Source organism: Carex rostrata, chromosome 6, assembly GCF_964058835.1.
Source record: "Carex rostrata chromosome 6, lpCarRost1.2, whole genome shotgun sequence".
NCBI lineage: Eukaryota > Viridiplantae > Streptophyta > Magnoliopsida > Poales > Cyperaceae > Carex > Carex rostrata.
In genome coordinates, this window is record NC_135923.1 from 5,292,509 (window position 1) to 5,315,072 (window position 22,564).

General features: G+C 35.0%; 3 protein-coding genes across 5 annotated transcripts; 2 read left to right on the top strand and 1 right to left on the bottom strand.

Annotated features, from left to right (window-relative positions):
- The first annotated feature begins 3,661 nt into the window (after nucleotides 1-3,661).
- LOC144555680 (putative xyloglucan 6-xylosyltransferase 1) lies at nucleotides 3,662-5,886 on the top strand. The gene is made up of 3 exons (XM_078304083.1): nucleotides 3,662-4,314; nucleotides 4,548-5,002; nucleotides 5,462-5,886. Exons 1-3 carry the CDS (start codon nucleotides 3,760-3,762, stop codon nucleotides 5,715-5,717), a joined length of 1,266 nt encoding a protein of 421 aa, XP_078160209.1. The 5' UTR covers nucleotides 3,662-3,759; the 3' UTR covers nucleotides 5,718-5,886.
- A 329-nt stretch (nucleotides 5,887-6,215) lies between these two features.
- LOC144555736 (Peptide chain release factor 2) lies at nucleotides 6,216-9,793 on the bottom strand. 3 transcript variants are annotated; one of them, XM_078304149.1, is made up of 7 exons: nucleotides 9,373-9,793; nucleotides 8,910-8,975; nucleotides 8,738-8,839; nucleotides 7,932-8,069; nucleotides 7,232-7,539; nucleotides 6,888-7,041; nucleotides 6,216-6,627 (listed from the first exon to the last, which is right to left on the bottom strand). In XM_078304149.1, the coding sequence occupies exons 1-7, from the start codon at nucleotides 9,709-9,711 to the stop codon at nucleotides 6,496-6,498; spliced, it is 1,239 nt and encodes a 412-aa protein (XP_078160275.1). In that variant the 5' UTR covers nucleotides 9,712-9,793; the 3' UTR covers nucleotides 6,216-6,495. The 3 variants fall into 3 exon arrangements, with proteins under 3 accessions (XP_078160275.1, XP_078160274.1, XP_078160276.1); XM_078304148.1 differs by having other exon boundaries at nucleotides 8,910-9,122; nucleotides 9,373-9,792; XM_078304150.1 differs by lacking the exon at nucleotides 8,910-8,975.
- A 4,189-nt stretch (nucleotides 9,794-13,982) lies between these two features.
- LOC144555325 (lon protease homolog, mitochondrial-like) lies at nucleotides 13,983-21,875 on the top strand. The gene is made up of 20 exons (XM_078303615.1): nucleotides 13,983-14,404; nucleotides 15,327-15,392; nucleotides 15,486-15,668; nucleotides 15,767-15,832; nucleotides 15,952-15,993; nucleotides 16,082-16,204; nucleotides 16,420-16,518; nucleotides 16,605-16,670; nucleotides 16,755-16,841; nucleotides 16,933-16,972; nucleotides 17,053-17,224; nucleotides 17,337-17,461; nucleotides 17,550-17,680; nucleotides 17,762-17,866; nucleotides 17,957-18,070; nucleotides 18,173-18,340; nucleotides 19,012-19,113; nucleotides 19,400-19,672; nucleotides 20,204-20,725; nucleotides 21,430-21,875. The coding sequence occupies exons 1-20, from the start codon at nucleotides 14,099-14,101 to the stop codon at nucleotides 21,619-21,621; spliced, it is 2,982 nt and encodes a 993-aa protein (XP_078159741.1). The 5' UTR covers nucleotides 13,983-14,098; the 3' UTR covers nucleotides 21,622-21,875.
- Nucleotides 21,876-22,564: the final 689 nt, after the last annotated feature.

Below are 22,564 nucleotides of genomic sequence, written 5' to 3' on the forward strand. Positions count from 1 at the left end.
AAAAATGTTTTCCTTCAAGGAACACTTGAAGAGGAGGTGTATATGACATTGCCACCCGGTCATAAATTGGAAAACAATTCTAACTTGGTTTGTAGGCTAAATAAATCAATCTACGGATTGAAGCAATCTCCAAGAGCATGGTATGGCAAACTTAGCTCTTATTTAATTTCTTGTAATTTTAAGGTTAGTAATGCCGACCATTCTCTATTTACCAAGTGTAATGGAACCAACACAACTCTAATTTTAGTATACGTAGATGACATTATAGTTACCGGAAACAATTTTGAACATATCCAAACAATAAAAAAACAATTAAAAGAAAAATTTGATATAAAAGATTTAGGATACCTCAAGTATTTTTTAGGAATAGAAGTGGCTTTTTCAAATAAAGGACTTTTTATCTCACAAAGGAAATATACACTTGATTTATTAAAAGAAACCGGTAAACTAGGATGCAAACCGGCCTCTACCCCATTTGATTACAAACATAAATTAAATAGTGAAGATGGTGAACCAATAAAAGATATGAACCAATTTCAAAGACTTGTAGGAAAATTAATCTACCTAACGGTTACTCGTCCGGATATATCCTTTTCCATAAGCCAAATTAGTAAGTTCATGCACTCACCAAGAACACCACATTTAGAAGCTATAAATAGAATTTTGAGATATTTAAAAGGGAATCCCGGAAGGGGCATTTTGATGAAAAACAATAACTCTAACAACATATGTGGCTATTCCGATGCAGATTGGGCCGGAAGCTTAGATAGAAAATCGACAACCGGCTTTTGCATATTTGTAGGCGGAAATTTAGTCACATGGAAAAGCAAGAAACAAAATGTTGTGGCACGTTCAAGTGCCGAAGCGGAGTATCGTGCCATGGCATCAACCGCAAGCGAATTAACTTGGATTAAGCAACTCTTATCGGACATGGGGTTTAAAACTCAAGAACCTATGAAAATGTTTTGTGATAACAACTCGGCACGACACATAGCATCAAATCCCGTGTTTCATGAGCGAACGAAACATATAGAAGTAGACTGCCACTTCATTAGAGAGAAAGTTCAAGCAAAGGAAATAGAAACACCGTACGTTAAAAGTGAAGATCAACTTGCAGATATTTTCACCAAAGGCTTGGACCCGAATCCATTTGAAAAGATTATTAGCAATCTAGGATTATATGATATATACATTCCTAGCTTGAGGGGGAGTGTTAAATTATAGATCTCATTATTTAATTAATATAGAAATAGAAATTTACTTATTTACAAAAATAGATAGATACCGGTAACGTGTACCTTCATTACTAAAATAGGAAATAGTACCAACGGCTAGTTTTGGAGCCTTGTAATTATAAATAGGAAATCTTGTAATAAGAAAAAAATCTTTTTTTTTTCTCAATATAAATTTTCTCTCTTCATTTTATACTATCTATCTCTAAAATTCAACATACTGAAAAAGGGGTCAAATGATAAATTATCAGAGCACTTGTTTCGCCTCGTCACATCGAATTCTCAAGCATCATAAACAAATCCTATCAGGGGCGGATTTAGAGAATGAAATTAATTTATCTTTCTTAATTTATTTTTAAACTTTTGTACTTTATATGTGATTTTTTACGTAGTTTAAAATAAAATACTATAGATATTACATTAAGTTAATCTTCATATGCAATACAAAAAGTTTATATAATTAATTTTGGTTCACGTTTAATTGACTCCTATGAGCTAACATAATAATACATATGTATTCACATCCTACTACTAAATTAAACCTAAAACCTTATTTGTTAGTAATTTTGTAATTTTCAGCTCCTTTTTTCTCATCATCATTTCTCTATGTATACACAGGGGTGGATCCAAGTGGAGCCAGAAGAGTCAACTGTCCATTTTTGGATTTTAAAATTTTATGAGATCGATAGACTCGGACCAACTTTACTCCTCTCTGAAAATTTTGCCCCCTCTCTGAAATTCTGATATCTAATTTGGGTTAAATTTAAAGTTAAAATTAAAATTAATTCTTTGAATTTGAATTGGTAATTAGAATTACAAGTTAAAGTATTGAAAATTAGAAGTTAGAGCAATAGAAACTACAAGTTCGAGCATTGTTTTTTTTTTATTTAGTACCCGATTAGCTAATAGGTTTGAATTTGATTAACTATTTAAATCCGAATCGTTATGTTTTTGCCCCCATCCGATGAAAAACCTGGATCCATCCCAGCATTCCATAAGGTGCTTCAATGCAGATTATATCAAATTTGAGCTATCTACAAATTCAGCAAGCAAAATTGTAGTAGATGAAGAACCTGATGAAAACCAATCTCCTGTTCGTTCTTCAATCGATCAAAGTACACATTTGGCCTGAAAACAAACAACTGGAACTTGAACACATCATTGTGTCTGAGAAAAAGAAATAGAATATTCTGTTTTGAACTAATAAAACAGGATCAAGTGATTAAAGTCCTGCATGTCCAGAAAAAATGGTTTTGCTAATTTATATATAGTTGTTATTTCCTTCCTGAATCCTGAGTGATTTACAATGGGTCAAACAGAGATCTCGATAAATTCTGAAAATAACAAATTAATTGGCACGTGGTGTCAGCAAGTCAATTAAGAGCTACTGTTTCTACCAGTATAACTAGTCGTTTGTTTAAATTGTACTTTTTAAAAGTCGTTTGTTTAAATTGTACTTTTTAAAAGTCGTTTGTTTAAATTGAACTTTTTAACTTTTAAGTCAACCAATGAAAAGTCCCTCACAGCCAGTAAAATGGTTCTGTTTATATATAGTTATATTTTCCTTATTGAGTTGGCCAAACAGAGATCTCGATAAATTCTGGAAATAACAAATTAACTGGCACATGGTGTCAGATATTTACAATTGTACTTTTTTTAAGTCCGAAAATGGCTTGAAGGCAAAAAAAAAACCATAATTTTACTTTAATTTATTTATTAATGATTTTCAGAACCATAATGTTTACACGACATATTTTACCTAAAGATGCCAAACAAATAGTTCATCATAGACCTGTCAATATGTATCTCTTGCCAGTACATGATTCAATTTGATTTCTAAATTTAATGTTTGCTTAATGAATTTACTACTATCAAATGCTTTAATTAATATGATAATGGATAGCTGCAAAAACCTATATTAGATGATCTCTATGTCCAATTGCATTATTTTTTTTCTTTCTTTAAGCCCTTGCTTTGAAAATATCATGAAATTAAGAAATTTTGATTCAAATCCGAATGTGCGCATCCAAATGTGGGGTTTCTTTATTGAAATTTTCTTAAAACAAGGGTATGAATTACTGCTTTCTTTGTTTAGTAGTTCTAAATTCTGGATGAATTCTACAGTCTGGATTTGGATCCTCTCCATCTAAGAAAATGTCTGTTAGTTCTAGTCCGTCTGATGCAGATTGACGAATAGGATTTAACCAGAGCAATCCGATGGATACCGTTCTAGGTTGACCATTTAAGTAACCTCAATTGCAAACACACTGAAATCTGTTAAGGAAGAAAAAGAGAATTATAACAATTAAAAAGTTAATTAATATATAATAGATATTGAACAGAAAGATTCCCTATGTTAAACATACAGATTAATAGGTAAAATAAACATACCGGATCTCTTATTTATCCGTTGAATTTCTCTACTCTCTAGTCCTTGCTTCCCACACTTCTCTAGTCCCTCTTCTCCTTGTGTATATATAAGACCCCACTAAAATTTTACAAATGTAAATCACATCCTACTACAAGAATGAAAATCGCCGACCGGAAGGCCGGGCGGTGGTACAATTACATCTTATTGATCAGTACAAAGCACACAGTTATCTGCTTCCTCTTTCTTACCATCTTAGTTTTATGCACGAGATATTTCACCTCTTCGTACGGTACTCTAGTGCAGATTGTCACAAACTCAAGCTATCTACCAATTCAACAAGACAAAGTTGTAGTAGAAGTGAAAAAGGAGGTGCCCCATTTTCGCTCTTTAACCGACCCAGCATACACGTTCAGCCCGAAGATAAACAACTGGGACTTGAACCGTGCCAAGTGGCTTCGCCTTAACCCGGCATTTCCTAATTTTTTCTCAGGTTCCAAACCGCGCGTGCTACTTGTGACCGGATCCTCGCCTAAACCATGTGCAAATCCGGTTGGGGATCACTACCAATTAAAGGCAATCAAAAACAAGATGGACTATTGCCAGATTCACGGGATTGAGATATATTACAATATGGCTTTCCTTGATGCAGAGATGACTGGGTTTTGGGCTAAGTTGCCACTCCTTCGTTCTCTCCTTCTCTCACATCCCGAGGTGCTTCAACTTTCTTTATTTGTCAAAGAAATATTTATATAGCATGCTCATAGCTTCTGTTTTTCTTTTCTTTTTTGCATGATCATAGCTTCTGCTTTTAGGATTCCACTTAGAAGATAGTGTCTATTTTTTTTTTAATAGTGATTAGTGAAGTCAACTGTTATTTAATACTTTTACTATGTCTAAATTGTAATGTAAATAATTATTTATATTTTATTCTTTTGATTGTGAAGGTAGAGTTTGTTTGGTGGATGGACTCTGATGCATTCTTCACTGACATGGCATTTGAGATTCCATGGGACCGGTACAAACCATACAACCTTGTATTTCACGGTTGGGATGACATGGTGTACAAGGAAAAAAGTTGGTACGGGCTAAACACTGGTAGTTTTTTCATGCGTAACTGCCAGTGGTCGCTGGAGCTTTTAGATGCCTGGGTCCCCATGGGCCCCAATGGGCCTGTCCGGGATGAAGCCGGCAAGCTGATGGCAGGGTTTCTGAAAGACAGGCCACTCTTTGAGGCTGACGATCAATCAGTAATGGTGTATATCTTGATCACTCAGCATGACACATGGAGCGACAAGGTGTACCTAGAGAGCAGCTATTGTCTTCATGGATATTATGATGGTATCGTCCACCGGTACGAGCACATGGTAGAGAAGAACCACCCAGGCTTCGGCGATGACAGGTACGAGTATCACCCCAGTATCAGTAGATTTTAGAAATGCACAGGCCCATGCACACATTGTTATAATAACAAAGTATGATTGAAGCTATGGTACTATGCATAGCGCAGATTATGTTTTCGTCTTCAAAGTTCAAATAGTTGATATGAACCTTTCGACGTGATCTTTATATGAAAATGTAAAAATCAAGTGATTTTTTACCTATCTAAAATTATAATAAAAAATTCTAAAAAGGTAAAATTTGATCGACAAGTATATTTTTATATGAAGATCATGGTAAACGGTTCAGATCAATTGTTTGGACATAGAAAATAGTGATGTTGATCCATAGTAATCACCATTATGCTATGCATATATAGTACCATAACCTCACTCATAAATTATTGGTATGAATTCAAAGAAAATATAATTTAGGCAATATTATTTCATGTACATAACATGATGATAGCTTGTTGTACTAGGTGGCCTCTTGTGACGCATTTTGTCGGGTGCAAGCCATGCGCGAATTTTACAGAGTTCGGAGTTGAACCGTGCCTGAAGAAGATTGATCGGGCATTTAACTTCGCAGACAATCAGGTTCTACAAATGTACGGGTTCTCGCACGAGTCACTCAATACAAGTGACGTGAAACAAGTCAGGAAGGAGTGGGTCGGGCCAGCCAATGCACCCGATGAAGTCAGCAGAGTGTTATATCCATATCACAAGGACACTGATTAATGTTGGATAGAGGCTTGTATAGCTCCAGTTATTTCAGTTGAGGTTCAATATTAACCTGCACATGGATTACAGGATTAGGCGGTTTGAGAGAAAGATGTAGGAACTTTTCAAACATTCAAAGAATAGTTTATAAAGTCAAGTGAGCCATCAATGCTTTACTTAATTTGTTTAACGATTTTGTTATTGTTCCCGAGTGATTCAGGGTGATCTGACAGAGATCTCGATGAACTTTGCAGAACAGAATTTATAACACGCACATGTCCTCACGGTCAACCAGACAAACAGCCAAGTTTAAAAAATCTTGTTTATGCGTCATTTGTTGCTTGTTTAATTGGTTACTCTTGCATTTTTCTATAGATGTATTTCTTCATCGCCCAGTTCTTAAACTTAAGCATGAAGTCTAAAAAAATAATACGACTATTTCATTTTTGACATCTTAATAATTACAAAGTTTAATATGGACGAAACATAATAAAAACACAAAAGCAAGGTTGGCAGTTAAAAAATAAAATATATGATTTATTAAACATTGACATGGAACAAATATTTGAATAAAATACACGGAAGAACATCTACATCAACTAGCTAATTCCTATTATCTTTCAATGCCACAAAATTGACAGGTTATTCTATGGAGGTGATTTAACTATTATTTTTTAGCAAGAACCTATTGCTCTTTTTTCTCTCTAAATTTCATTTTCAACAGTAAAGTGGTTTAGAGGCCAAAATTATACTTTCCACATCAATTTTTGTAAAAGATTTTCAGAACTCCATTTGTTCAAACACCATCTTCTTTATCCAACAATGCCGACAAATAGTTCAAGATGAAACCATCAATATCTCCATCAAGTACCGAATCTGGGTCATAAACTTCATAGTTTGTGCGTAGATCCTTGACCATCCGATAAGGCTGCGGCGGCAAAATTGCAAACACACAAAATAGTTATGCTGGGGTATCAAGGAAGGAGGTCGAACATATATACAACTATTTAAATCACACTACATTCTGAAATGGTACGCTAAAGCAGTTTGGTCACTCTTATTTTGACAGTGCAACAGTTTCCTTTTCAAGTTTGGTTATTGTTATGAGGTTCTCTTTGCTTGAAGAAGGTACCCAAAAAATGGTGATCTTAATCAGAAAGAAAGAAAGAAAACAAAAAAGGAGCTTACATGAAGAATGTATGATCTAATTTGGGTTCCCCAGCCGATCTCAGAAAGTGACTGGGTGTGCTCAGCGTTCACCTGTGCCTGGCGAGCCATCTCCAGCTGATTTAGCCGCGACTGTAGAACGGCCATTGCTGATGCCTTATTTTGGTGTTGTGATCTGCACTCCAAATCAAGCTTTCTTGTCAGAGAAGTTATTCTTGTTACAATCTAATGGTACCTTCTCCATGAACAAATTACCAATGGTTGTCTATGCCTTCTAAAGTTTCACAGTTTTGGAAATAAATGTATAGTACTTTCTGAAAAACTTGCATACAGAAAGTAAAATAGTCTAAGGCTTAACAATGTACCTTTCATTTTGGCATGTGGCGGTAGTCCCAGTAGGTATATGCACAATCCTAACTGCACTGTCAGTTGTGTTGGCATGCTGGCCACCAGGCCCACCAGCCCGAAACCTCTCGATCTTGAGGTCAGACTCTTTTATCTGGTATTGATTTGAGGTGTCACCGCCAAGCATGGGAATCACTGCCACAGCAGCAAACGAGGTGTGTCGCCGCTTAGAGCTGTCAAATGGGGAGATGCGAACCAGTCTGTGCACTCCCACCTCTGATTTGGCATATCCAAACGCATACTCCCCATCTACTTTGATTGTCGCACGCTGAGAAAAAAACATGGTACAAGACAAAACTGTTAGATACCTTGTACATTTTGAGAAGGGATATAACACATTAATTTTCCTCCAATATTCTACCAAATTTGCAAATAACATCCAGTATACCATCTTACTGTTTGATTAGTACGATGGAATAATTCTATCATTTTTTTTCTCTCCAGCAAAAATAGTACTACCTATTCCAAGGTAATTTCAATATCTAAGATTTCAGGGCAATTCACTTACTCTTTGCTTCAAATCATCTTAATTTAAAGGCTAGGAGTCATTTGCAAATACCAAAAAAAATATTGTGTTCTTTCTACAAATATGATAAGGATTAACATGTAATGCAACACAAAAAACTAAATATGATGCATGACTGAGGACAACTGAATTACCTTGATTCCAGCAATCTCACCAGGAATTTCTTCTATAACAGTTACCCCAAATCCTCGTCTGAGGGCCCACGACTTGTACATGTTAAAAATCATGGAAGCCCAATCCATGCTCTCTGTCCCTCCAGCTCCAGCTTGAATCTGCACAACAGCAGCACAAAATTATACATTTAGAAGTTAAAGTTTCACCCAGCATAAGTAATTTATAAATACTAAAAAGTATTTAATTGGTTTCTCTGTTATTTGTTTGGCTCGAATTTGTTGACTCCACTATGCTTCAACAAGAACCATGATGCAAGTTTAGCACCACTAAAGACACAAACCTAGATCAAACCCAATAAGGGCCCCTTTGAATGTTCGTAAGTTGACTAGATTAGAACTAGATTTAAAGTTACTGAATTACTTCTCTCTGTTTTGGGATAATTTAGTATGGAGAACTATATTTTTGGGTTCACAAGATTCTCAACCACTGCTGTTTGGCTTACAGACATTTTTTGCCAGGCTCTTATATCTCTATATTTGTGCTTCAAAAATGCTTCGGACAAGAAGTAATACGGTACCCATCACTTATACCCTTCTGCATCTTTACTCCAAGCCAAATTGCCCCTAAAAGAAAATAGTATATGCTAACAAGCATAATTATTTTAACCATATCCAGTATGCTGATCTTTTACAAGGATAAAAGTTTATAACTTAGAAAAGGTTAACCAAAGTGTTGATCTTTCAAGAATTATTTCAACAAAATATTGGAAAACTTAGAAGTGCCGATCAAACAAAATTCATTGAAAAAGAAACTCAAAAATAGCAACCTCTATAAAACAGGAGCAGGAATCATTATCCCTAGATAGTAATGCCTCAAGCTCTTTCTCCTTTGCATTCTTCCTCATATCAGCCAACGCTCTCATGGATTCCTACACCAAAAAGGTTATCAAAGTTAATACAAATTCACCAACACTAAGCAGAGAAGGCATGTGGGCGCACCTCTTCCAAATCTTTGTCATTCTCTTCACGAGCAAGTCTCAGCATGTCGATATGCTCAACCAGCTCCTGTTCAAAACAGGTTACCTCTTTTATCTTTCCCATTATGTCACGGTGTTCACGGCTTATTCTCCCAGCTTGAACTGGGTCATCCCATAAGTCCGATTTGCTTAGTACAGTACCTAGTTGTGTTGACCTTACAATGAGCTTTTCCCACTACAACAAGAGAAGCCCTAAAATTAGAAACAGTTTGAAATTACCAATTAATTTAATAGATTCACTTAACATAATTGTAAATTTTTCATAAAGAGGAATGACTCAGTAGTTAGTAACAACATCCATTTTTAGAAGTTACAGACTTTGTGCAGCTAAAAATTATTTTACTAGTTACTCTAATGTGAATATGATATAATGAAATAATCAAAATCTGAGGTTAAACTCATATGCATTCAATCACAAAATCAACCTGCAACCGCTTCTTGATTAGTTGAACTGACTGTGCAATAGCAGCGGCATGGCTCCGCCAATCGCTTTCCCCTTCGTCTAATATCGTCCATCCCTTCGACGCAATCCCCTCAAGAGTCAACCCATCAGATGTCGTCGGCTCTTCCACCTGTGCCACAGAAGATGGAGAGGAGCAGTACCATCGCTGTTCGCTGGAGCCGCGATAGAGGGATCTGATGGTGGAAGTACGAATAATTAGGGGAGAAAACGGATTACTTGATTTGGGGTTTAGGGTTTTAGAGGAGAGAAACCGGAGAAGAAGAGAGCTTGATCGCCTGAGAAGAGAGAATGAAGAAGGCATTAGCTCTGGCACTGTCAGGTCTCAGGCCGAGAGACACGGCAGGGTAACCAGAGGTAATTTGCTAACGGGTGCGAGTCGGGTTGGATTGGTCAGGTCAAAAGACTCAAATCTGATGGACTGATTCGTACTGTTATGGAAGCTTTTTCGGAAATTATCCTGTAGGGGTGTAAACGGGTCCCAAAAAAATGTCATCCAGTTATAAAAAAGATATTTTTTATTTTTAAATTGATTTATTAAACTCTGTGTGTGTAATGTGTGTATATTTTACTGAATAATATAATATTATAATACGATAAATAACTATTATTTTGATAATATAATATATATTTTATAACTAACAAACTTATTATAAAAAATATTAAATTTATTTATGAATGAAAAAAATTATATTTAGATATTATTTTTTATTAGAATAATCATTTTTGTACCCGCGCTACAATACCCGCATTTAGAGGAATAATGTATTATGATCCCCACTAATTATATTGTGTCCACTAATTATTATTCTTAGAAGATATTATATAGTCTCAACTAATTATTATTCTAAAATTCCAGCAGCACCCTTTCAAAGCCTCGACACTAATTCCGCGTCAATATTTTTCTAATAAAAATAGTTGACCTCATAAAAATAAATACTTCAGTGCATAGATATAAATACTGTCAATACTTAGATATTAATACTTTCAGTGTCATATGTAAAAAGGGGAGGGATCTAATTACAACATTATGGCAGTTTAGGTCCCCACAAGCAGTTATGTAAAAATTACAACATTGTTTACTATATAGATAATAAATACTTGTGTTCTTTGAACTATATACTTCAAGATTTGACTATTAATATTAAAAAAAAAAGTTATAGATCTGGAACGATTGCAGTCCCCACAAGCAATTATGGCAGTTTAGGTGCGAGTACGACATCAGAAATTTCAAAAAAAAGGTGCGGGTACGATTATTTAAAAATAATTAATTTATCATTTACATTGTTTATATAGATATAAATACTTGTGTTCTTTGAACTATATACTTCAAGATTTGACGATTAATATTTTAAAATAAAGTTACAGATCTGGAACAGTTGCGGTCCCCACAAGTAATTTTGACAATTTAGGTGCGGGTACGATTATTTAAAAATAATTAATTTATCATTTACATTGTTTACTATATAGATATAAATACTTCTGTTCTTTGGACTATATGCTTCAAAATTTGACTATTAATATTAAAAAAAAAAGTTACAGATCTGAAGTACAGTTATGGCAGTTTGGTCCCCACAAACAGTTATAGCAATTTAGGTACAGGTATTGTGCAAGTACTGTAGCGCGGGTACTCATATCAGCTTCCTTGAAATTTAACAAAATTGTGTCCAGTTTTGAAAGCACGCTTAAGGAGTTAATTCCAAACAAGTACAAGAGGAAGGCATATTGATATCATGGATGACGTTTAAATCAATATTTAATATGAATACATGTAGTTATCCTATCTCCGTCATATATTTAAATAAGTTTCTTTAATATTTTTCTAACAATCTGAAATATTATGTAATATAACTTACAAACGCATACTTTCAAAAATAGGTACTTAATTAGTAATTATTCCAATAATGAAGTTGCTGATGTCAAAAAAATTCAAAAACCGGACTGGCATATAAGGCTGTCAAAAAAGCTCGTAGTACATGATTCGAAAAAAAAATTACAATTAACTCATTCGATTGAAGTTCGTTATGAAACAAATCAAATCGGTTCGGTTCAAATCTTATTCAAACTCAAACTCAAACTGGATATAGTTCGTCCGAAATTTGGTTGGCGAACTATTTAGATTTGAATCACAAATTAACATGTACCGTTCAAATTAGAGCAACGCCAGTGGCTCAGTGCAAAATCAAGGTTTCATTTCAAATAGGTACAAATAGGTATTTGACATGATCAGATAAGATCCAATGCAATGCTTGAGCTAGTGTATTAATGGTCGGGCGGGTACGAGTACCCCGGGTATACCCGGGCACGGGTACGTCTCGGGTACGGGTATGATGGGTACTAGGGTATACGGGTACGGGTATGTCGGGTATTTTTTTCAAAAACCATACCCTACCCGTCCTATACCCGTACCCGTGTACCCTTGACGGGTAGGGCGGTCCGGGTCCGGGTATTTATTTATTTTATTTTTTTGTTGTTTTTTTTCTGGTTTTTTTGTTTTCGTTTTTTTCCTGTTATTTTTTTTTCTGTTTTTGTTATGTTTTTTTTTATTTTAAAACAATAAAATATAAATATAAATAAAAAAACAGAAATTAAAACAGAATTTTAAAAACAGAAATTACAAAACAGAAATTACAAAACAGAAATTAAAAACAGAATTTTAAAAACAGAAATAAAAACAGAATTTTAAAAACAGAAATTAAAAAACAGAAATTAAAACACAGAATTAAAAAATAGAAATTAAAAAACAGAAATAAAAACAGAATTTTAAAAACATAAATTAAAAAACATAAATAAAAACAGAATTTTAAAAACATAAATTAAAAAACAGAATTTTAAAAACATAAATTAAATTGAATTTGGGGGGGAAATTTGAATTTGGGGTTTGAATTATTGGGTCGGGTATAAGGGTACGGGTACGGGTAAGGGTAGACGGGTACCCGGGTAGGGTAAAGTCGGGTACGGGTAAGGTCGGGTACGGGTATGGTCGGGTAGGGTATGGTCGGGTATTTGTCCAAAAAAATCGGTCCGGTCCTTTTTTTGCTCGTACCCGCGTACCCGAGTACCCGACCCATACCCGGGCTCGGGCACAGGTACCCCGGGCGGCGGGCACGGGCAGGTAGGGTAGGGTATACCCTTGTCGGGTATAATTAATACTCTAGCTTGAGCTATCCAATTTTCAGAAAATAATTAAGGGCGGTAGGACTGCCAAAAAATATCGTAGTTTGTGATTTAATTAACTTTGATTAAAAAAAAAATTCACAATTAACTCATTAAGTTTGTTCTGAAACAAATCAAACTAATTCGATTTAAATTTTATTCAAACTCAAAATTCAAATTAGAATAAGTTTAATTTGATTTGATTTGATTTGATTCGTCTTAGCAATTCAAGTCGGCCGGCCAGTCCAGTCCCTTGAAATCGTATTTACATTGTCTAATTCCCTTCTACTTGGGCTACAAGAAAGCCATTTCACTGGCCACGTAGGATGAATTCAGGCCGAAACTACAGGACTAGGTTCACCCCCAAACTTTTCCATAATTACATGTATAACATGAAGACTCACCCCCAATGTATAGGTGTAAAGAACTATCTTTTTATTTAAATATTTTAATGACAGCTTCGATGAATTATTTGCTCGGAGTGCCTCGAACAAGGCTATTATCATGGCACTTTGTTGGACATGAACTACAGGACTAGCTTTTTTTTTTTTTATTCCCTCCTAGTGAGGCTTTGTATTACATAGCGTTGGTGGTCTCCGCTATAAATTTTTATTTTTATTTTAAAGTTAAATTATTCTGAATCGTTTAATACAATTTTCATATGAATATGTATCTGTAAATCAAATTTTACAAAAAAAATTATATCATCTTATTTTTTTTAAGATAGATAAAAAATCACTTGATTTGAAATTTTTAGAACATCATAAAGCTATAAATTCTATCTATTAAAAAAATAGCGAAAAAATTCTAAAAAATGTAAAATTTATTCTCCAAATACACTTTTATATGAGTATCATGTTTAATAGTTCAATCAATAGTTAAACTTTTAAAATACAATATAAGTTCATAATATGAATCGGTCATAATAAATATATATTATGATAACCTCACCTTTTTTTTTAATACTTTCCCAAAATATTTACCATGTATTTTATCACCAAAGTCAGTAAGAGCATCTACATCCCTAAAACTCAAAATGATTTATAAATAATTGTTAACTACTTTTTAGAAATTATGGTCTTTAAAATTTCTAATCCTCACATCCTTGAAACTCATTTTAGAGTTTCTATTAAGTCACGTCAGCAACAAATTAAAAAAAGAGAAATAATTTGAGCCAATCATTTGGCCAACATAGAGTTTATAAACAGTTTCTTAATAAGAAACTTTTCTGCATAGTTTCTAAATAAGAAATTCTCCCACATTCCTAAAACTGAATTAAAAACTGTCACGTCAGATTAAAAACTCTAATAGTATCAGAGATGTTGATGCTCTAAAAAAGGCCTGGTAAAAAAAATATCAGAATGAGAACTGCCAATGCCCACAGCCCATTTACAGCTTCAAGGGCATTTTGGTAATTGCTCGTCCACCAGTTGAGCAAGGGTTTAACAATGGTTTCTTTTCTCTATTCTCCTTTTCTCGCGCCTTCCTGCTTAATCTAAACGATTTATCAAGCGAATTTCTCTGGATCTATCTCCATGCTCAGAGTTCTCACTTCAACATCCCTCCAGTCTCGCTTGAGGCACATACCGCTCAAACAATGCACGAATTGCGGAGAATCTGTTTCCTCGTCTCCATTACTTAGGGTTCTGAGCTCTCTGAGGAGTAATAATGGACGGGAGACGGGTAACAACTGGAGAAGAGTCTTCTACTGCTCGGAGTCGTCAGAAAACGAGGCCGATAGTGTTGCAGAAGCAGAGGCGAAAGCGGGAGAAGAGGAGGCAGACTCAAAAACGGCCGGAGCCATTGTGCCAACTAAACCTCGGCCTGAGGATTGTCTCACTGTCAGTCTAATTTTCCCTTTTTCTAAGTATGTCTGTATGTATGGCCTGAGGAATGTGTATATTTGATCTTGAAGCCGTGCATGTCAACTGTTTGTGTAAATGCTCCACATTATGCTTACCTTTTGTTGGACATGGATTCATTTTTTAGTTTTGTGTTAATTTAACATTGTCTTCTCGACTCTTAACGATCGAGTACCTGTAATCTATCAATTTGCATTTGTGTGTATGTAGTCCAATAATAAGTTATACCAACATGGCACATTTGCATATTAGGCATAACGCATGCAAATTTGAGTTTATAAGTGTTGCATGTGAACTGTTTGCGTAAATGCTGCTGTATGATTGCTGGCAATCATAATAATTGAGAATTGAATATTGTTTTTGCCTGTGGAAGTTTCCTTCTCTTTGTGTGTTTGACTTATTTGGTCAGGAGTCTACCAATCTGGGTGCCTAGATATGCCTGCCATGTGTTTGTGTAAACTTCTATAATTTGACAAATTTCAATTCTGATTGGTAGTAATTGCTCCAATCGAGGTGTGAACATTAGCTGGTAATGGTGCTTAAGTTTTCCTTTGTTGGGCGCTTTTGCTTAATTGGTCTTGAATCCGGCCAAATAGTGATTTTTTTGTCATGTGTGCTACGTGTTTTTGTTATTGTTCAGTGCTATGATGTGCATCAATGTGATTGCCAGTAATCATTTTAGTTCAGAATTGACTCAATTTGAGCATTTCTGCAAGGCATAAAGTCTTTTTAGTCCCTGTGTTGACTATTTCTGTTCCCATCTTGTACTATTTACTTGAAGAGTTAAAAATTATTTTATGTATTTCTTATTAGTTATCATTAAAGATGTAGTCCAAATGCAATCATGTTATTTTTTCAAAATTTTGCTCATTTCTTATATTTTTGCCCTTTGTTTGTTCAGGTTATTGCATTGCCATTGCCTCACCGACCGTTATTTCCTGGTTTCTATATGCCTATTTATGTAAAGGTGAACCAGTTTAATATTGCTTGGGAAAATCTTATTTGCTTGGCTGATATATGTTTGTGTTAACGGGATAAATGTTCTTGGAGTTGATTGTAGGATCCCAAATTGCTGCAAGCTTTGAATGATAATCGTAAGAGGTCAATTGCCTATGCGGGTGCATTTCTTGTAAAGGATGAACCAGGGAGTGACCCTAGTACAGGGGATTCTGAGAAAAGCATATACGACCTCAAAGGGAAAGAATTGTTGGACCGTTTGCATGAAGTCGGAACACTTGCTCAGGTATTCTTTTTGCTCTCTATTTTTTTATAATCTGTATAAAAATAATATATTATTTTTAAAGTGCTTAAAATTATTTTTTTCTTATATTTTTTCTGTAGATTACTAATATTCAAGGCGATCAAGTAGTGCTTATTGGCCATAGGCGTTTGCGAATAACTGGGATGGTAAGTAGAACTTTTTGTAAAACTATTACATGATCTCCTAAATGATTGTGCATATTTTTAATGTTCGTCTTAACATCTTCTTTTCAAAAATAAAAAATAAAATAACTCTCTTTTTTTAGGTTGAGGAGGACCCCTTGACTGTAAAAGTCGACCATCTCAAGGTAACTTCGCAGGTTTTCAATCTTTTTCATTTCTATCCTCCTTTGTGAAGTGGCTGGTGGTTTCATGCCTTATTATTTGGATATTTAGGAAAAGCCATATGACAAAGATAATGATAGGATAAAAGCGACCTCATTTGAAGTTATATCAACACTTAGAGATGTTCTCAAGACAAGTTCTCTTTGGAAGGACCATGTTCAGACCTACACTCAGGTTTTTTTTTCTCTCTTTTTTTAATATTCTAGATTTTTTTTTTTTGGTTTGATGACCTTTCTGTTTGCATGGTTTTATTTTTTTAGTCTTCAGACCATCAAAGTATCTTGTTAACTTCTCCTCAAGTTTTTTTTTATATATATATATATTTTGGTGCTTCTTGCAAGCCTAGAATAATTTCATACAAACATAAATATCTTTTCATGAGCTTTCAGCATATTGGGGAGTTCAATTATCCCAGGCTAGCAGATTTTGGTGCCGCTATTTCTGGGGCCAATAAATTGATGTGTCAACAAGTCCTCGAAGAACTTGATGTAAGCAAAAGTCACTTTGTTCCCGACTTTTTAAATTGATTAGACTTGATCTTAAACTCTCTTATCATGTACCTATATCTGGACAGGTGGAGAATCGGTTAAAGCTTACTCTAGAGCTAGTAAAGAAAGAGATGGAGATCAGCAAGATACAGGTAGAACTAAATACCTTTTCTTACTTAATTTTCTATTTCCTTTATTTGTCCTTTCTTATACCTGATTTTTTTTGCTGATTTCAGCAATCAATTGCAAAAGCTATAGAAGAGAAAATAAGCGGTGAGCAGAGGCGGTACTTACTGAATGAGCAACTGAAGGCTATCAAGAAGGTAACAAAATCTTGGCACAAATTAATTTTTGTTGCACCATGTTTTGTTATTGTTTTCATCGTATCTGAGTATTTTCTTACATAATCTATAGGAGTTGGGATTGGAGACTGATGATAAAACAGCCCTTTCTGGTTTGTCCTTCTACTTGACTTATAATAAATTAGTTTCCTCTTTGGACTCTTATAAATATATAAATTCTTTTTTAATCCAGCAAAGTTCAGGGAAAGGATAGAAGAAAAGAAAGACAAATGTCCCCCCCATGTGTTACAAGTAATAGAGGAGGAGCTAACAAAGTTACAATTACTCGAAGCGAGCTCCAGTGAATTCAACGTGACTCGTAACTACTTGGATTGGCTCACAGTTTTACCTTGGGGAGATTATAGGTGGATTATTTATTGCAACTATTGAGAACAGTCGCTGAATCACTACATAAATTGTTAAAATTGAAAGTTTTACCCTGGTTTTATCTAATATCTTCCTTTTGAATTGCTGCAGTGATGAGAATTTTAATGTGCACCGTGCTCAAAGAATATTGGACGAGGATCATTATGGCTTGTCAGATGTGAAGGAGCGAATTCTGGAATTTATTGCTGTGGGGAAATTAAGAGGCACTTCACAAGGTATGTTTCATACAATCCTTTTAACTGTGTATACTAACTTTTGTTACTTCGATATCGTCTGTTTTTGATAGGTTTATTTTATGTACAGGAAAGATCATATGTTTGTCGGGCCCACCTGGTGTTGGTAAGACCAGTATTGGACGCTCAATTGCACGTGCACTCAACCGAGAGTTCTACCGGTTTTCAGTTGGTGGGTTAGCAGATGTGGCAGAAATCAAGGTCAATTAAGCACTTTATGCTTTTTTACAAATTAAGGACACTCTTTTTTAAGTACTTCAAAAAGTATGGCAAATTATACAGGGTCATAGGAGAACTTATGTCGGGGCTATGCCTGGAAAGATGGTGCAATGCTTGAAAGCGGTGGGGACTGCTAACCCACTAGTTCTAATAGATGAGATTGACAAGGTACTTTTTAAAAAAAAAAAAATCATCACCAGCTTCTAATGTGGCATTTATGTAACTAATCATTGCTTATCTGCTTGAAAATTAAATTAGTTAGGGAGAGGTCATTCAGGTGATCCAGCTAGTGCACTACTGGAGCTTTTGGATCCTGAACAAAATGCAAATTTTCTTGATCACTACCTCGATGTTCCAATTGACCTATCAAAGGTCAGTATATGTTTGCATATGGTCATATATGGAGTTTCTCTAAGTTTAAATTGGCTTCCTGACATTTTTTTGTTCCTGTTTTGTTTCCTTTTCTTGTGAAAGGTTTTGTTTGTTTGTACAGCCAATGTGGTGGAGATGATACCAAATCCTTTGTTGGATAGAATGGAGAATATTGCGATTGCAGGTTATATCACAGATGAAAAGATGCACATTGCAAGGGATTATCTTGAGAAGACTACTAAAGAGGCTTGTGGCATCAAACCTGAGCAGGTAGTCCCATGCTACTCTTCTAGAGCATGTAATTTGATTTTAATGGTTTTTTAGTCTATTTTATACACTCCCTAAATTCTCTTAGGGTATGCTCCAGAAGGGGTGAAGGACGTAGGCCCTACGATTTATAGTGTAGGCATAGTATTGTTAGTAGTATTAGTATTATTATTATTAATATTATAATTGGTACCATTATTACTATATTAATACTACTAGTGTTATTATTATTACTATCTACCTTGGTTTTGTGACTCCGGTTGGGTTTCATTTCTAGCCTTCCCCAACTTGTTTGGGACTAAAGGCTTTGTTGTTGTTGTATGTTCCAGAAGAGGGGGGGTGACCGGACCTGACCAGCCCCTGTTTACTTGCTTCATAACACTAAATTTCGAGGGGGGGAGAAGGGGAGAGGAGGTGAACTCTATATACAAACTATTCAAATTTTGTAACCCTCAAATCAGGGTAGAGGAGGTAAACTCTTTGCGCTGCCACTTTCCCCGCCCCTCCCCTCCCCGTCTCATAAAATTTCTGGAGCACAGTCTTAACATTGTATCTAAGTCTTTTCAAGTTCTACTCTGTGCTTTTTTGAATCTTTATAATTCAGTTCTTAATGCATTTTCTATATTTCTTTCTGTGGAAGAGAGCTAACAAAATCAATTTCTTAACATGGATAGGTTGAAGTAACAGATGCTGCTCTTCTTAATCTGATAGAAAACTACTGCCGGGAAGCTGGGGTTCGTAATCTTCAAAAGCAGATCGAAAAAATATATCGCAAGGTTTTGTTTCTATATATTTAATTCTTCAAAATCTTATGTCAGATGTCAGGCAGTTGTGTCCAGTTTTCCACCATTTGCAAGTCACTCCTGCAAATGCAATTCAAAACTTAGAATTGCTGGTATTAACCAAAAGTGATAGAATAAAACCCCTAAATGATAGATATTAAGCAAGCAAGAAAGAAAATTAGTATCATCATTGAGAGCAGTTCCATGTTTGTCCATATGATGGTGATGATTTAATATTGTGTTATTTCTCTTACTTTTTCTTTGTTATTCCATCATATAGATAGCTTTACAACTGGTTCGTAAGGACGCGTCAAATAAAGAAGAAGAAGAAGAAGAAGAAACCAGCTCAGAGGAAAAGGAGAAAGAAACAACCAACAATAAGCCAGAAAAGAAAGAGATCAATCTTACGATAGAAGCAGTTGAGAACACAGAGGAAGATACCTTGATCAAGGATTCAGTTGACGCTGATGTGGCGACAATTATTGATGACATTCCAGCCAAACCTCTCCTGCCACATTGCCGTGCTACTGAACAAAAATCTGGTGATTATGAGGTAATTGAGGCAGCACTTCTTTGTACGATATGATGAAATAGGTTTTAGATGATCGAAAGAAATTTAATTTGTGACCAACTTTGTCTTGAAATATGAGTAACTTACAGTTCTCTGATTGAATTTTAACTTAGTTTATGTATTTGTTTTACTTAAATAGTTTTAGATGTTGAAAATTACTATATAATATTACAGATTTATTCCATTGTTGAATCACTGTTTTCTAATTCTTTCTTTTTTTCTTTGAAGAAAGGAGTTTTTTTTTTTTTTTTTTGGTTCAGATTAAGTGGGTCTCTGTAACTAAATCTTTTGGGAGCTTGAAATGACTTTCTTTGTTTGGGTCATAACTGTCTTGCCTGGTTGTTTGGTCAATTACTGTTTGAGTATATATATTATTTTGCAAACTCTGCTTGATGATAGTGTTTTTTAAAACGTGAATTTAGTTCCAGTTATACCTGATTGAAACAATCTAAACCTTTTTGTTTACTTTCTGAATTTTAATTTTCAATATTTAACCTTTTTGTTTACTTTCAGGCAAAGTCAAAAGGTGATGACAACCCATCAGAGGCAAAATCTGATAATCCAGTGGAAAAGATTATAGTAAATGAATCAAATCTGACCGACTACGTGGGCAAGCCGGTTTTCCAGGCTGAGCGCATCTATGATCAGACGCCAGTAGGTGTTGTCATGGGGCTCGCATGGACCGCCATGGGAGGCTCCACCCTGTATATCGAAACCACACATGTCGAACAAGGAGAAGGGAAGGGTGGATTAGTGTTGACTGGTCAACTTGGGGATGTGATGAAAGAGAGCGCACAGATAGCGCATACAGTTGCACGTGCAGTTCTGTTGGCGAAAGAGAAGGAAAATGAATTTTTCGGGAGATCGAAACTGCATCTGCACGTGCCAGCAGGGGCCACCCCGAAGGATGGGCCTAGTGCTGGATGTACAATGATCACTTCCATGCTGTCTCTGGCTATGAATAAGCTTGTCAAAAAGGATCTGGCAATGACGGGTGAGGTGACACTGACCGGACGAATTCTTCCAATTGGTGGGGTATGTAATTACGATGCCTTATTCAATTTGTTAAACAATGGTTTGCATTCCTGGAAATAAACCTGGTGGACCCAATCAAAATACCAAAATACCAAAAGTAACCTTCATCTGCTGTATTTGTAGCGAGTAATGAGAATGGATGGTAAATATGTAGTTCAACATTCGGAACATAGTTGTATAGACTGCAGAGGTGATTGGTCATGCTTTCTGGAGTTAGTAAGGTGTTTTATGTGTTTCTTGCAATATACTTGATGGGGGTAAGTTAGAGGGTATTAAATTCCAATCTATGTGTCAGTTACTAATATAAAGGCTTTGATCCCCGTTGGAGGCAACCCTTCTGATTTATACATGGGTAGGCCTAGTTGATTGGTTGTTGCTCTGTTTTCGGATTGCAACTTATGCCTAGCAGCATTGGTTATTTATATTTGGTTTTATTCAAAATGTTAGTTAATTGCGTTCTACTTCTGTAAGTACATATCTAGATAAATTCTAGCTATAATGATTATTAAACTTATCCTTTGTATACTGGTGATTTCCTGATTTTTTTGTTTTTTAAGTTGGTGTCAAGAAATGGTTTTGGTATTATATTTGTTATAAAAAATGGTGCTTGGAATGTGTATAACAAATATTTGTTCCCTTTTCTCTGTTGCGTATATGAAAGAAATTATAAACATGATTATAATGAATGTTCTGTTCTGATATAGGTTAAGGAGAAAGCTATTGCAGCGAGACGAAGCGGGATTAAGACCATAATATTTCCAGAAGCTAACAGGCGGGATTTTGATGAACTTGCCCCAAATGTGAAAGAAGGATTGGAGGTTCACTTTGTAGAAAAATATGACCAGATATATGACCTAGCTTTTGCTCCAAATCATGAAACAAAAGAGCAAGTTTAGTTTTGAGTTTTGGCAGAGGGTAAAGATTCTTTGGTCAGTCTTATTTAATAAAATGAAATTTTTTGTGTTAGGCATGTGAAAGGGAAATTTCAAGGGTATTTAAAGGTTTTTATTCTTCTTTCATTGCATTGTAATGTAAACAAATGAAAAGCGATCAGAGACTTTGATTTCACGAGGCATATGGGTGGTTACAAATTATTGTTGCCCAATATGACCTTCATGGTTCCTCGTTTGACATTTACAAATTTTGCTTACCCTTGGACTTCCCAATCTTGCATTTCATGTGTTATAACGATGTTACTATACAGTTCAATTTTTGTTAGCAGCTCTGGAGGAACTCGTATTTATAATTATCAATAATTGTCTCCTTTAATATTGGAGGTTGAAAAGGGTATCTAGTTATATTAGCTTTTTTTTTTTTTTTGGTCTACCAGTTTATTAAGATGGTGTCATGCAAGCTCAGAAATAAGACTTGGCTGGTACACTGAGGTGGGTATGAGTATATATTTATAAATTTAGAATGAAATTAATTTGAAGTTCATTTTGAAAATGCTGCACTCTTACAATTAATTTTGATTGATCTTACCGTTTAGGAGATAGATGAGCAAATAAAAATTAATATTTTTTATCAACAGTGTTAAGAAAGCAATTTTATTAAAAATAAATATTTCTACTATAAAATTATCATAAATCTTTAAATTACAAATTAAATTGTCAATTATCAATATAAATGCTCTTAAGTAAGATGTCTCGTTGCTTATTGGACCGAGCGGCCCGTGAGTAAACGGGCCGAGTAATACATGAGCTGTTATTGAACGAACGACCTAAAACTCGCCTCTGATCCAAATTATATTATGCAACAGAGTCGTATCCGTGGCTAGCTATATTTTATAGGAGAAAACAAAAATGATGCGGATTTCCGACTTGACCTCTGCGGCTCTGC